We start from the raw sequence: 13,514 nt of genomic DNA on the forward strand, positions 1-13,514 counted from the left end.
TCACTGCAAGCTCCGCCTCCTGGGTTCACGTCATTCTCCTGCCTCAGCCTCCGAGTAGCTGGGACTACAGGTGTGCACCACCACGCCCAGCTAATTTTTTGTATTTTTAGTAGAGATGGGGTTTCACCGTGTTAGCCAGGATGGTCTCGATCTCCTGACCTCGTGATCCGCCCGCCTCGGCCTCCCAAAGTGCTGGGATTACAGGCGTGAGCCACCGCGCCCGGCGTGATGGTTATTATTATTGCAAACACCACCTCACTGGCCAAGCACTGTGCCCGGTGCTCCTACATCCTGGCTAGGTTTCGGCCACGCCCTGGCCAGCAAGGCAGGGATGTCAAGTCCATTCCACGAAGGAGGTAAGTGGGGCACTGAGGCTGCAGGGGACTGCCGCTTCTCCTCGCCACCCGCGGCTCAGGCCTCTCCCACTCTCCTGGAGAGTGGTGGGGGCCCAGCATGCAGAGTGAGGGAGCTGCAGATCTGGAATGCGCCAGGCCCAGCCTGGAGTGCCCAGCACAGCCTTGAAGATGGAGGTGGGGGTGGCGATCAAGGGAAGTAACAGGCTGCAGGGATAGGGATGCACCTAAGCCCGGGTGTCAGCTGATCTCACAAGGTGAAGGGACCTTCGCTTTTCTTCTGCTTGTTGCACTCCCCCAGTGCAGGTGGAAAGGAAGGAACTCCATTTTCTGAGGTCTTCCTACGTGACAGGGGAGTGCAGAGCAGGGAGCTTTGATATTACACTCGTTCCCAGCAACTCCAAGAGCTGGTGTTACTGCCCGGAGTCCGTGTCAGTCCAAGATGAGGCAGCTGGGATTGTCCAGGGAACTGGCACAGTCCCCTCTCCACCACCCTTGCACTGGAGTCGAGGCCCATCTGCCCATCGCAATAGTGGGTATGGTTGAATCAATGGGCAAAGTCAATTTAGGATCACAAAGACCCTGGGCTAAACACCTGAACCTGAAGCTTTACCCCAGCCATCTCTACTTAAATCCCTTGGTTTATACACAGGTTACACAGTGCACAACCCACACAACTGCACACAGCAGCCCTGATCATCCTCACTGATCATCCTCAGAGGAGAAGTCTTTGAACCAGAGCTGTGGATTCTACCTTCCTGAGCTCTGGGACCACAATCCCTTCCTTCTCCAGGACTCCAGGTGTCCTGGTGTTAAAACAAACCCACATTACTGGGGCCCGATGGTCTCCTCTGCCTTCTGCCTTGCATCTTTGGCAGCCAAATGCCTTGGAGTGGCCTACATGCAGGGTCCCTTGCCTCCCACTCTCATGGGCTCTGGGCTTCCCTCCGAGTGATTCCCCCAAGAGCACTCCCCAGTTCCGTGTCTTCTCACTGCTCCTGGGCATTCGGTGACCACTATAATCCCTCTGTGCTGAGGGAACACCACAGGGATCCTCCCACTTCTCCCCTTCTCCTTCCTCCTGGCTCAAGCCATGACCCGAGGCATCGGCTGAGTGCCCTGCCTACTTCAGTCCAGTCCTGTAGGTGAATCTCCTCAGCTACTCTCCCTCCTCCATGTCTCAGGGAGGCCAGAGGAAGCTCACCCAGGGAGAGCCTGGAGGTGGTCAGACTGCTCAGAGGGGCCTCCAGGGGGCTGCCCAGAAGCCTTGATGGGGTAGAGGTGGTCCAGGAATCCTCATGCCTTTGGCTTCTCCACCCCCGCTGGACTTGTCATCCCAGCCCCACCCCAATTCCTCACCAGCCTGTAACTCACCCCTCTCCCTGCCCCTCAGCCAAAAGTGACATGTGAGAGAGAGGTCCATGACACATTTTGTCTGGCCTGCCATACTTTTTGAAAGTTTCATTTAGGTGCTATCATTTAAAAAGCAGAAGATTTCACTTAAGAATCCAGCATTCTAGTTTCTTTTGAAACATCAGAAGATCTGGCAACACCAGGCCCACATTCCAGCACGGCGACCCCCAGCTAGACGGTGCTGGCTGTGCCCTCCACGGGGCTTGTGCTCTGCTTTCCGGAGTTCTAACCCTCCCAGGCCCAGCTGCCACCTACGCCAGCTGCGTGGCCCCTGCGCTGTGTCTTTGCACAAGGCGCCCCAGCAGGAAGGAACAAAACCAGGACTGATCAGAGGTTGTCCTGTTCAGCCCTCCCCACTGCCCACAGGCCTTGGCACATGAAGGAGGCCAGAGTAGGGTGAGCAGGAAGGCAGGGGGGATCCTGGTCAGGACACACCCCAGCCTCCCTCTGATCACTGTGCAGGGCTAGCAGCGTCCCAGGCACCCCACGTGTCCTGGCCCAGCTCAAGCCTGCCTTGGCGGTCAGCTGGCTGCAACTGAGTAGCTTGCTGTCTTGGTCGTGGCCACCCCACATCCTGTCGGAGCTGGGCCTGGGACCTGAGGCCTTGTCCTGAGCCTTAGCAATGTGGCCTGTAGGTACAGGCTTCCTCATTGTCCATCCAACTCAGCTGAATGTGCACCAGGGCGTGGCAGTCTTGTCACAGTCCAACATGATGTTGAGGACAGTACAGGGGGCCCCGCCCACGGACAGGGCAGTGCGGGAATCCACATGGTACTTCACAGTGTTCAGGCCTCCCTCCCTGTCCACCTTGAACTGCTCCTGGGAAGGAAGGGAGGAAAGAGCACGGACTCAGGGCTGCAAGAGTACCAGCTACCCACTGACCCCACACAACCTCGCCATCAGAGGCCCTGTGGTCCCCACTGGAGAGGAAGAACCCATAGCTCAAAGCAGTGAAGCCTCTTGCCCAGGGCTGTGCCCCACTAGGAAACAGGAGAGCCGAGATCTCCTGTTGGATGCATATGCCTCCTAGAGAAGGGGCTGTTTGAGGGCAAGATCCTTGCATCCCGGATGTGGCTCCCCAACCCCACTCTGCCAGCCTACATGGACCCTGAGGTCTGGGCTGACCCACAGTGCCCAGGGTGCCCACAGCAGCCACCAGAGCAGGGCACAGTGCCCAAGCAGAATGCCTGTCCACTGACCTGGGCCAAGCAGGGGAGGATGGGGCCGTTTGGGCCAAGGAGAACTTGGTGAAAGCTCGGGCCTGCTGGCTCCCCACATCACCACCTATCCGTCCCCGATGAGGAGCCCTGCCAGCACCTGTTTTTGAGCCGCGATGCGCTTCTGGTCCCTCTTCCGCCAGGCTGGGTCATGCAGGTGGTGAAACGTCTTGTACCCAGTTGTGATTCCCGAGGGGCGGAAAAGCTAGGGAGGTCCAAGGAAGTCAGGGTCAGGCTGCCCTTCCTGGAGCCCCAGCCCTCACCACCAGCTCCTCTGAGGTCCCACAGGCAGGGGCCTGCACTCCCAGCCTGCAGGAGAGGAGACTGGGGCCCACAGGGCAAGGAACTGGCTAGATGACCACGCAGGGCAGGGTTAGGGCAGGGATCAGAACCAGGGCCATCTCCAGACCCCGGGAGCTTCATCTGAGGAAACAGAAGAGAATCTCTGGGCAGCCACCACAGCTGAGGTGGTGGCAGGGCCCCGGGGAACCTCACCTGCAGCCCAGCTCCTTTAATGCGCCGGTAGAACTCATCGTCCTCGCGGCCCCAGCCCCAGAAGCGGTTGGACATCCCGTTGCACTGACACAGAGACAAGCAGCGTCACTCGGTCCATCCTCCCGGGGGGCCTTTGGTCTCCTACTGCTTGGGAGTGCCCCTCTCCCCGGGCAGTTCTGAATAAGCACCAGGTGCTTACAGGCTCCTCCACCTCTGCAGTGCTGGGGGCGGCAGGAAGCAGTACATCCCAGTCCCTCTCCCGTTCTCATGGGGCCTTGAACCTGTGTGAGATGCTCACCTTCTCAAAAATGTCTGGCTGGCCAGAGGGGATCTCCTTGCGGAACTATCGATGGGCAGAAGCACCAGCTCCTCCTTGATTTCTGCTTCCCCCATTTCCCTTTCTCCTGGTGGCCCTGCCCTTATCTCTTCCTGTGTGTGTGTGAGAGGGGTAGCTGGGTTCCATGACAGACACCCATTCTTGTACCTGGCTCAGCAGCTTCATTTACATAAAGCTGGCTCCTGCCATGGCCTGGAGAGGAAGAGACCCAGGCCTGAGCCACCTGGTTCTTCCTGCCTGCCCGTCCACCAGCCAGTGACTGGCTCAGCGGTGGGCTCAGCACTCAAACTGGCCAATCAAGAGCCAGTGCAGCTCACTGCTGGACTCCTGCCTGAGCTATGAGGGAAAGGCCCCATCTCCCACCAGGCTAGGGCCTAGATGGATACAGACTGCAGTGACAACCACCATCTTGCCAATAAACCCAGTGTAGGGAAGGCAGAGCTGAGAGATGGACAGAGAAATAGGGTCCTGGTGACACTGTCTGAGAGGTGGGCAAGCTGCACCCGAACTGCCCCCTACACTCGTCAATGTTAAGGGCCACTAACTCCCCAGGTTTCTGAAGCCAGTTTGCAAGTGGTTCTGCTGCTGCAGCTGACTGGCTCGCCTGCTCCTCGCACTCTGGCTGCTCTTAGGTTCCCCTGCTAGGCCTGGGCAGGGCTCCATCTGCTGGGCCCCAGAGGCACTGTCCCATCCTGCCCACCGCCTGCAGCCCAGAGGGAGCTCCCGACTCTGAGCAGAGCCGGCTGTCAGGGCCTCACCAGCTGGTAGTGCTGCTTGGAGAGCAGCAGGATGCCGCCGACATAAGTCTTGTAGTGGTAGAGAGGGTGGAGCTCCGGGGAGGCCACGTGGAAGGGCCCAGCCTCAGGAAAGCCATAGTCCAGCTCCTCGTTGAGAGGGAGCAGGTCAACGTCATGCATGGCAATGTAGTCCGTGCTGTTGCTGCTCTCCAGGAAGCCCACGTTGATAAGCGCCGCCCGGTTGAACCTGTGCAGGGCGGCCAAGGCTGGGCAGGGGCAGCACACGGGCTCACTGCCTGGGGCTCAGCACCCACCTGGGGGTCCCCGTGGTGCCTATGCTGCCCTCTGGCCCAGCACTGACTTCATTCAGCCTGTGGAGCTGTCCCCTCCACTCACTGCACAAATATTTACTAAGCACCTACTATGTGCCAGAAACCATTCAAAGCACTGGAGGTACAGCAGTGAGAAACCAGGCCCTGCTCTCAAGGAACTGAGATTCCAATAGAAGGAAACAGAAACAAACAAGCAAACATAAAGCGAGGCTGGGAGTGGTTAGTGCTGGGGGAAAAGCAAAGCAGGCGAGGAGGGTGATCTTGCTGGGGGTGGAGGTGGCTCTTGTCCTCGATGGGGCCGTCAGGGAGGGCCAGGGGAATTGAGTGACAGAAACCTGAAGGCCTGAAGAGATGACCCACAGGGCAGTGGGTGCCTAGGGCTCTGCACAGGGGAGACAGCACTGCCACAGCAGGAGGCAGCAGCAGACAGCAGGCAGCTGGGCAGGGCGAGGGCGGAGGAGGGGATGTTGGGGGTGACACAGTGACTGCACGAGGCCCAAGGGCCACTGAAGGACGGGGCTTTGCTTGGGTGAGGTGGGGTGCCATGGAGGCTCTGAGCAGGGGTGGGGCGTGCTGTGACTTAGGTCTGGATAGGACCGCCCTAGCTGTTGTGCTGGAAGAGACTGTCGGAGCAGGGGTGAAAGCAGGGAGACCAGCTGGGAGGCTATGGCAATAATTTAGGTGAGAGACCGAAAGATGAAGGTGGCCTAGCTCAGGAGGTGGCAGTGGCAACAGTGAGAAGCGGCAGATTCTAGATGGATTTTGCTGACGAATAGGATGTGGTGTACGACAGAGAAGGAGCGGCTAAGGATGACCACAGGGCTTTTGGGCTTGAGCAATGGGAGCAAAGAGTCTCCATTCCTGTGGGGAAGAGGGCAGAGCTATAGGTCTGGGGCAGGGCAGGCCACCAGCAATTCAGCTGTGATCATGAAAGCTTGCCGTAGCTCTGAGGCCACCACATGGAGGGACTGTGTAGATGGCTGGGCTGATGAGCCTAGAGTTCAGGAAGAGGTCTGGGCTGGAAAGAGCCTCAGGAATCATCAGAGTAGAGATGGGGTTTAATGCTGGGAGATGACATGACATGCCCCAAGGAACACCTGGAGTTAGAAAAGGGGGCTGCTGAAGCACTGAGCCCAGAGAAGCCCCGATGGTGAGAGCTTGGGGAGACAAGCAGAATCCACAGACACAGAGGCCCGGCTGGTGTAGAGGGAGGACCAGAGGGTGCTGCCCCAAGCAGGGGCATTTTACGAAAGAAGATGCTGCTGGCAGGTCCACAGGATGAGGGCCCAGCATGGCCTCTGGACCAACAGAGTGGACATGGCTGGTGACCTCAGTGAGAGCTGCTCTGTGCCATGGTGGGTGCAGGAGTCTGAGCGGAAGGAGTTCAAGAGAGACAAGGAGAAAGAACGGGAAGGAGGTCTGCCAGAAAGCAGAGAAGGGTGACAGCCTCGAGGGATGTGGGATCCAGGGAGTCTTTTTCCTTTGAGAGAGGAGCCACTTCAGTGTGTGTGCTCACATGTAGCTCCAGGAGAGGAACGCTGATCGAGAGGGAGAGGAAGGGGCCAGCTGTGGAGTGGGGGAAACACTGAGGGTGGGGATGGTAGAGAGTCAGCTCAGACAGAAGCTGGGACAGCCCTGAGTCCCTGTGCACAGAGGCTGGGAGGTGAGTTGTGGAGGGAACTGGGGAAAGTTCTCTTCCATGTCAGTCTGTGTGGCCGCCTCATGGGTTGTCTTTTCTCTCCACGGCCTCCAGTGCCCAGGCATAGGTGTGGGGCGGACAGCTGGAGTGAGCCAGGCTGGGATGATCCCAGGAACAACGGGCCAGAGGCTGGAGGGAGCACGCCGGGGAGGATTTTAATGGCAGACCTTGGACTCCAGGTTGGGTAAGGAGGAAGTAAGGACAAGGAGGGTGGCAGGGAAAAGGTGGGGGGATCTGAGGATCCGGATCAAGGGGACTTGAAAAGCAGGAAGATCGGGCTGGTGGGCTAAGAATCCATCTTCCAGTGGGAGTTACCTAGAGAGAAATGAGGTGGGGGCTGGAGGGTGAGATGCCGAGCTGTGGTCAAGGAAGGAAGCACTTTTTGGTAAGGGCAGGGATTTTAGGATAACGCCAGACTCTGGGCAACTTTAAAGCCGTGGCCTTGACCCTCCCTTTCCCTAATCCCCGGGCCAATCCCCAGGGAGTTCTGTCTGGACTTCCTCCACAGCACCTCTCTCTACCCACCCCCCACCACGCCATCAAGCCACTGTCACTGCAGACCACAGCAGTGACCACCTAACTGGTCTCCCTGCTTCTCCTCTTGCCCTGGTATAATCCATTCCACATACAGCAGCCACAGTGAGCTTTTCAAAATGGAAATTAGCTCAGGGCCCTCTCCAAAGATTCCTGTCACACCCAATGAGAGGGGTCTGCCACCTCCCGCCCTCCTGCCCCTGCTCCAGGTGACCTCTCATAGGCCCTGAGAAGCCTGAGCCTGGGACGGGGTGTCGAGAGGGGAGAGGGCGGGGGCGGGCGCTACCTGAAGTGGTCCACCTGGTTGAGTACATAGATGTGGTGCTGGATCTTCTTCCTGCTCAGGAAGTGGTGCATGTGGGGCACAAAGACCAGGAGCTCCTCGAAGCGTTCGCGGAAGGGCACCAGCACTGCCAAGCGGTGGGGACCCCAGGATGCGTCTTCTTCCCACTGCTCAGGGGGTGGCTCTGGGGGGCAGGCCCGAGGAGGGCCTGAGGTCTCCTGCCCTTGTCCCCTGGCTGCCCGGCCCACATCACCAGAGCAGCTGAGCTGCAGCCAGAGCAGGGAGAAGAAGCCCAGTAAGAGACAGGCCACGAAGAGGTGGAAGACGGAACATTTCCGAGGGAGGCTGCCGGAGAGCAACCTGGACCTGAGACAAGAGCAGGGCCAGGGTCAGAAGGGCAGGGCAGGGCTGGCCCTCTGACAGATCCTTTCTCTGGCCTCCCCACGAGGAGGCTGCACATAACTGGTCTACCCCAAGCACCTGGGAATTGGTACGAAAGCAACTTTAATGTTTTTGCTCATGCCACCACCATGCGTCAGAATTCTGCTTACCTCCCTAGACCCAACCCCTGCTGCCGGCTCCTGGGAAGCCCTCTGAACCACTCCCAGGTCCCAGAGCTGCCCCAGCTCCTCCATGCTGTCTTACTTTCTGTGACTAAGTCCTGGTCAGAGCTGCTCAGGACAGGGATGAGGAGGCTCCTGTCACTTGTATGTGCTCCTCCCCACGACAGTGGCTCAACGTCCTGAGCCAGTGACAGGAATCCCCACCTTAGAGATGCAACCCACTGCTTTCCAAACCCACTCCCCTACAGATCCACCCCAGCAGAAACCGTGGCTCCATCCTGCTTCCCAGAATGACCAAAGGCCACCCAGACACGGGTGTGTGTGCCGGCGCTAGTCCAGGTAAAATGACCGATGTTTACTCTGGGAAGATCACACCTGCCCCCGAAGCAATGCAAGGCCCAAACTGTCAGTGGCAGTTCACTGAATGAGCCTCAAACCTTTAGTCCAAGAGGCAGCTCATGTAAAAGATGGGAGACAGAGAGGGAAAGAAAGATGAGGGCTGGGTACAGCATAGGCACTGATTTCAGAAACTAGAAAAACAGCAGCTGAACATCATAGAAACTGGGGTGATGGCAGGAGACAGTCTTTTGGTTAGCAAATACAAAGAAACAGAATTCACCGGATCCATTTGCCCCTCCTCTGGAAATTCCTGAGTATGCTGAGAGAGGGGCTGAGGAATCCAGGAAGGGGAAACTTTCCTCGTACTCCCCCTACCTTCTCCCCAAAATAATCTGCAAAGGAATCCACTTCACAGTCTTAATTTAAGAGTCAGCGATTAACTATCAGGTCTTATAAATTCTATCTCAAGGCTGGGTGCAGTGGCTTATGCCTGTAATCCCAGCACTTTGGGAGCTCAAGACCAGCCTGGCAAATATGGTAACACCCTGTCTCTACTAAAAATACAAAAATTAGCTGGGTCTGGTGGTGTGCACCTGTAGTCCCAGTTACTTGGGAGTCTGAGGCAGAAGAATCGCTTGAACCCGGGAGGTAGAGGTTGCAGTGAGCTGAGATCACGCCACTGCATTCCAGCCTGGGCAACAGAGTGAGACTCCGTCTCATAAATAAATAAACAAATAAACAAACAAATTCTATCTCCTAAGTCCCCCTCTGATCCTTCCTCACTCATCTGTTCCTTGCCCTGCTCAGACCCCTCCAATCTTCTGAATGACCCTCCTCTGTTTGCCAGACAAAGGCCAAGCCCTTTGGCCCGACAGTCAAAGCCCTCCGTGACCTGGCCCCAACTCCAGGAGCTCCCAAGCCTTCGTCCCATGTTCTCATGCTGGGCACCTCGGAGCTTCTCCACTTGCTATTTTCCTTCCTGCTCCAGCCCTCACACAGCCTGCTCCTTCTGCCTGAAATGTCCTTTATCTGCCTGAGGCCACCTGTTGATCCTTCAGAGCCAAACTCCAATGTCATGGCCAGCACTGCCCCCTGGCCCCATAACACTCCCCCTTTCGTATTCCCACGGCATCTTACTTCCTACTTTTTTGTAACACCTTGTGTCCTTGCTTCTCAGGCCATGTCAGATTCATATCTGTGGCACAGCAAGCACAGGCCAGGCAGCAGAGAGCTCCCCAAGTGAGTTACAGAAAGGGTTAAAGCAGTCAGGGCATGCCTTAAGTCACACGCTAAAACCAGACTAACTCCTCCCTTTTTCTAGAGAAACAACTGCCAACCTAGAAGCCAGTAGCCTTGAAGCCAGGCCTAGGTTCCACATGCAGCTAAGAGGTGGCTTGGTAGGATACCCCCCAGGGCTTCTGACTTACCCCCCATTATCCTGTGGTGGTGGATTCAGCCGGGGAGGCGCATAGCCCAGTCCTGAGAGTGGCCTGGGAAGGCTGGAACCTCTACAGATTCTCCCTTGCCCTCTGGGCTTTTTCTGGGGGCAGGGTAGGTTCTGCAGAGATGGACATGGGGTGATATCCCTTCAGGAAAAGAAGCAGTGACTATTATCCAGGCGAACGGCGTGGACTGGGCACTCCAAGCACTTTCACACACTATTCCCTCGGTCCTGCTCCCCTCTCCTATGAGGAGTACATCCCCACAGGCATTATCCTGTGCTCTAAGGGCACAAACCGCTGAGCAACTGAATTGAACCCAGAGTCCCAATTCCTCAAGACAGTAGACACTGAGAACAGTTGCTCCTGGTGCCCCCAGGTGGCAAACTCCAGATTTGCAGTCCCAGCGGTTCCCAGGCCCAGGCCGCCCTGACTTTGAGGGGCAGTTCAGAAGAGGCTTTGTCTCCCTCATCAATCACTGCCCAAGGCTAGTAAGAGGCGGATTCAAACCCAGGAAGGCTGGCTCCAGAACCTACACTCCATAGCTACACTAGCCTGCATCAGTTGCGTGGATCTTTGCACCACCCCTGTGTCAAAAGCACAGAACTGACTATCAGTAAATTTCTCTGGGAACAGTTACGGAAAGGCATCAGGAAATAGAAATGCTCCTCTATTACCTTTCCTTTCTTGTCTCATACAAACCGTCATACTACAAGGTTTGAATCCTCAGCTGCTCTGGTTACAGCACCTCAAAACTGCAAATGTAACTGGAAGACAACTGGCACCTCCTCTTGTGCCAGGCAGTGCCATGGTCTTTACATGGATGCTCTCCTTTAATCCTCACACAGCCCTGCAGAGTCAATATTGTGACAACTGTCTCAGCAATGGAAAGGCTGCGGTCAGAAAGATGCAGGGGTCTCTGCTCACATAATTAACGAAGACTCCTGCCCAGGTCAAACTCTAGTCCATGCTTTCTATTATATTCCTGTCTTCTCCTTTCAACACCAAGTCTGAAAAATCCCCAGAAGTAAAAGTTGTGCCCACTAAATTCCAGAATCTTTTTTTTTTTTTTTTTTTGAGACGGAGTCTGGCTCTGTCGCCCAGGCTGGAGTGCAGTGGGCGATCTCGGCTCACTGCAAGCTCCGCCTCCCAGGTTCACGCCACTATCCTGCCTCAGCCTCCCGAGTAGCTGGGACTACACGCGCCTGCCACCTCGCCCAGTAAATTTTTTTCTATATTTAGTAGAGACGGGGTTTCACAGTGTTAGCCAGGATGGTCTCGATGATCTCCTGACCTCGTGATCCGCCCGCTTCGGCCTCCCAAAGTGCTGGGATTACAGGCGTGAGCCACCGTGCCCGGCCAAATTTCAGAATCTTATGGCACCTGACAAACTTAAGAAACATGAAGGAAATGAGGTGTCATTGAGGAGATCCTGTCACGTGTTATGTGAGAAGACTTGCAGGGACACATCTCAAGCGCCCCCCAAATGGAGGCAGTCAAATCGCTTTCCCCATTCTGCTTTAGTGAGAAACATCATTAGCTAAGGTGTGGGCCAAGCTCCCATCTTTCAGGTAGGGCCAATACAGCTGCACAGGAAATGGACTAACGGGTGTATGAGGAGTGTCTAGTACGTGCCAGGCAGTGACCAGCCAGGCAGAGCACGGAGCTTCTCTGGTGGGTTCTGCTGGCGGCCTGCAAAGGATGTGGGGGGAAGCGTTAAGGAGGCAGGGTAGGGTCTGAGGCTATACGGATGTGATGAGGGAGGTAGAGACCAGAGAAACGGAATAAACGCCCTCAGGGATCAGAGACAGATTGAGAAACACAAATCCATGGTGAGAGGTCAGCGGAGTCAGAGACCCGCATGCAGACACAGGGAGGCTGGTGGAGACACAGACACAACGAAACACACAATGAGAGAGACTAGCAAAGAGGGGATCAGAAACTCACAAAGGGAAGTCAATGGAGACACACAGAGCCACGGGCGCGGGGGAAGGTACTGGAGGAAGAACCAGTGCAGCGGAAAGGCAGAGAGGGGGCGGGGAGTGGCGGAGGGCGGGAGAGGCAAAGACCCACACCGACAGACAGAAACCGGAACAGGGCGCCAGGGACCCACACGCCCTCACAGAGACCCGCAGACGTGGAGACGTGACGGCCTCGGGCTCCCAGATTCCGCGGGCGGCCGAGAAAGGAGCGGCGCCCGGGAGGACGGGGCCCGGGCCAGCCGCCGCCGCTCACCTGCCGTCCTCCCAGGGCAGCTGCGCCGCTTTCCTCCGCGAGGGGAACATCGTGCGGGGAGGCGGCGGCGCATGGGGCAGCGGCTCGCAGCCGGGCCGGCCCGGCCTCCCGGGCCTACGCGGCGCCTCCGCCTCCCGCTCCGCCCAGACCCGTCCGCCCCGCCCCCCGGTCCGCCGGGTCCGCTGCTCCGGCCGCGCCGCCCGCTCCCGGAGCCGCCGCCTCCAAGGTTCTGCTTGCGAGCAGCGCGGACGGGCCTCCCTTGCCGGGCGGCTCCTTCCTAGCCGCCCAGGGACCCGCCTGACAGCCCGAGAAACTGACGCCCAGACGCCTAGGGCCTCCCAACAAGTCAATGGGCTGGGACTGGACCTAAAAGTCTAGACTTCCAAACCAGCGCTCGGGGAGAATCTGCATCTCCGTCCTCTTCCCGAGGGGAGGCGGGAGCGTCCCAGGGTCCCCGTCTCGGCCCAGGCGGCGCGTTCTCCTCCGCACAAGCTTGGAGGGGCAAAGCCAAGCTCATGCCTCGGCGCTGAGTTCAGCTGACAGCCCGAGCAGACGTTAGGAGCCGAGTTCTGAAGGCAAGTTGACTGAATTTGAAACTCGACTCTGCCAATTCAGCTGTGTTTTGAGCAAGCCACATCTCTGCATCTGTTTCCTCACCTGGGTATATCCATGGCTCCTATCCCATATGGTAGCTGTGGGGATTCAAGGAGAAAGTGCAAACACTTGTAGAGCGCTAGGCACACAGTTCAACGCCATATAAATGACAGCTGTCATTCAGGAAAAGGGTACTTTGGTGGAGCTGAGAACTGAAGAAGGGAATAGGAGACTGAGTTCCCTTATCTGCCCCGTCCCCGTGGGAATTTAACCATGCCTCGCATCCCACACCCCTCCCCACCCCTCCTGCTAGCCTCCTACCTGAAGAAAGAAGGCGGCAGTTGTTAGACTTGACCTCCTCTGCTCTTCCAGACAAACTTTAAGTTTCCTAGTAGATTCCTGTTAAGTTCTTATTATGTGCCAGTCCTTGTTAATAGTTCTTACTGCATGAGGGTTATCTCAGGTAGTCCTTATCGGTAGGTGCTTATCCCCAAGTTAAAGTTGAGGGAACTGAGCCACAGAGAAGCAAATCAGGTAGTTTGGTTGCACAATCTATATGGGTTTTGGAAAAAAAAAAATCTATTTTGTTTTTTTCTCCCCACAATCTATGATCTTAATCACTCTGCTTCAGAGAGAACGTCACTCTGGACGGGAAATGAATCATTCCCAGTAACCCCTTTACCCCTTAAACCTGGAAGTATATAATCCACCCATCCCCCTTCCTGTGGACTCCCCCAGGGCACTGCAGACCCTACACCAGAACCTTGACCAATCCACAGCCCATCTAAAGGGGATCACTCCATCCGGTTAAATGTTACTACATCAGGATGAAGTCCTACTTCAGATTGTCAGAGTCACTATCTCAAGAAATCAGATCTCACATAAAACCCAAATTATCTTTTTTTGTTTTGTTTTTTTTTTTTTTTTTGAGACGAAGTCTCACA

General features: G+C 56.5%; 1 protein-coding gene across 3 annotated transcripts; it reads right to left on the bottom strand.

The window, feature by feature from the left end:
• Positions 1–1,782: 1,782 nt before the first annotated feature.
• Positions 1,783–12,147, bottom strand: B4GALT7 (beta-1,4-galactosyltransferase 7). Of its 3 annotated transcripts, none has more exons than XM_008015467.3 (6): positions 11,977–12,147; positions 7,404–7,766; positions 4,574–4,799; positions 3,479–3,562; positions 3,084–3,188; positions 1,783–2,585 (listed from the first exon to the last, which is right to left on the bottom strand). In XM_008015467.3, exons 1-6 carry the CDS (start codon positions 12,024–12,026, stop codon positions 2,430–2,432), a joined length of 984 nt encoding a protein of 327 aa, XP_008013658.2. In that variant the 5' UTR covers positions 12,027–12,147; the 3' UTR covers positions 1,783–2,429. The 3 variants fall into 3 exon arrangements, with proteins under 3 accessions (XP_008013658.2, XP_072866562.1, XP_072866564.1); XM_073010461.1 differs by having other exon boundaries at positions 3,479–3,699; positions 11,977–12,125; XM_073010463.1 differs by having other exon boundaries at positions 7,404–7,666; positions 11,977–12,080.
• Positions 12,148–13,514: the final 1,367 nt, after the last annotated feature.

Source organism: Chlorocebus sabaeus, chromosome 23, assembly GCF_047675955.1.
Source record: "Chlorocebus sabaeus isolate Y175 chromosome 23, mChlSab1.0.hap1, whole genome shotgun sequence".
Lineage (NCBI taxonomy): Eukaryota > Metazoa > Chordata > Mammalia > Primates > Cercopithecidae > Chlorocebus > Chlorocebus sabaeus.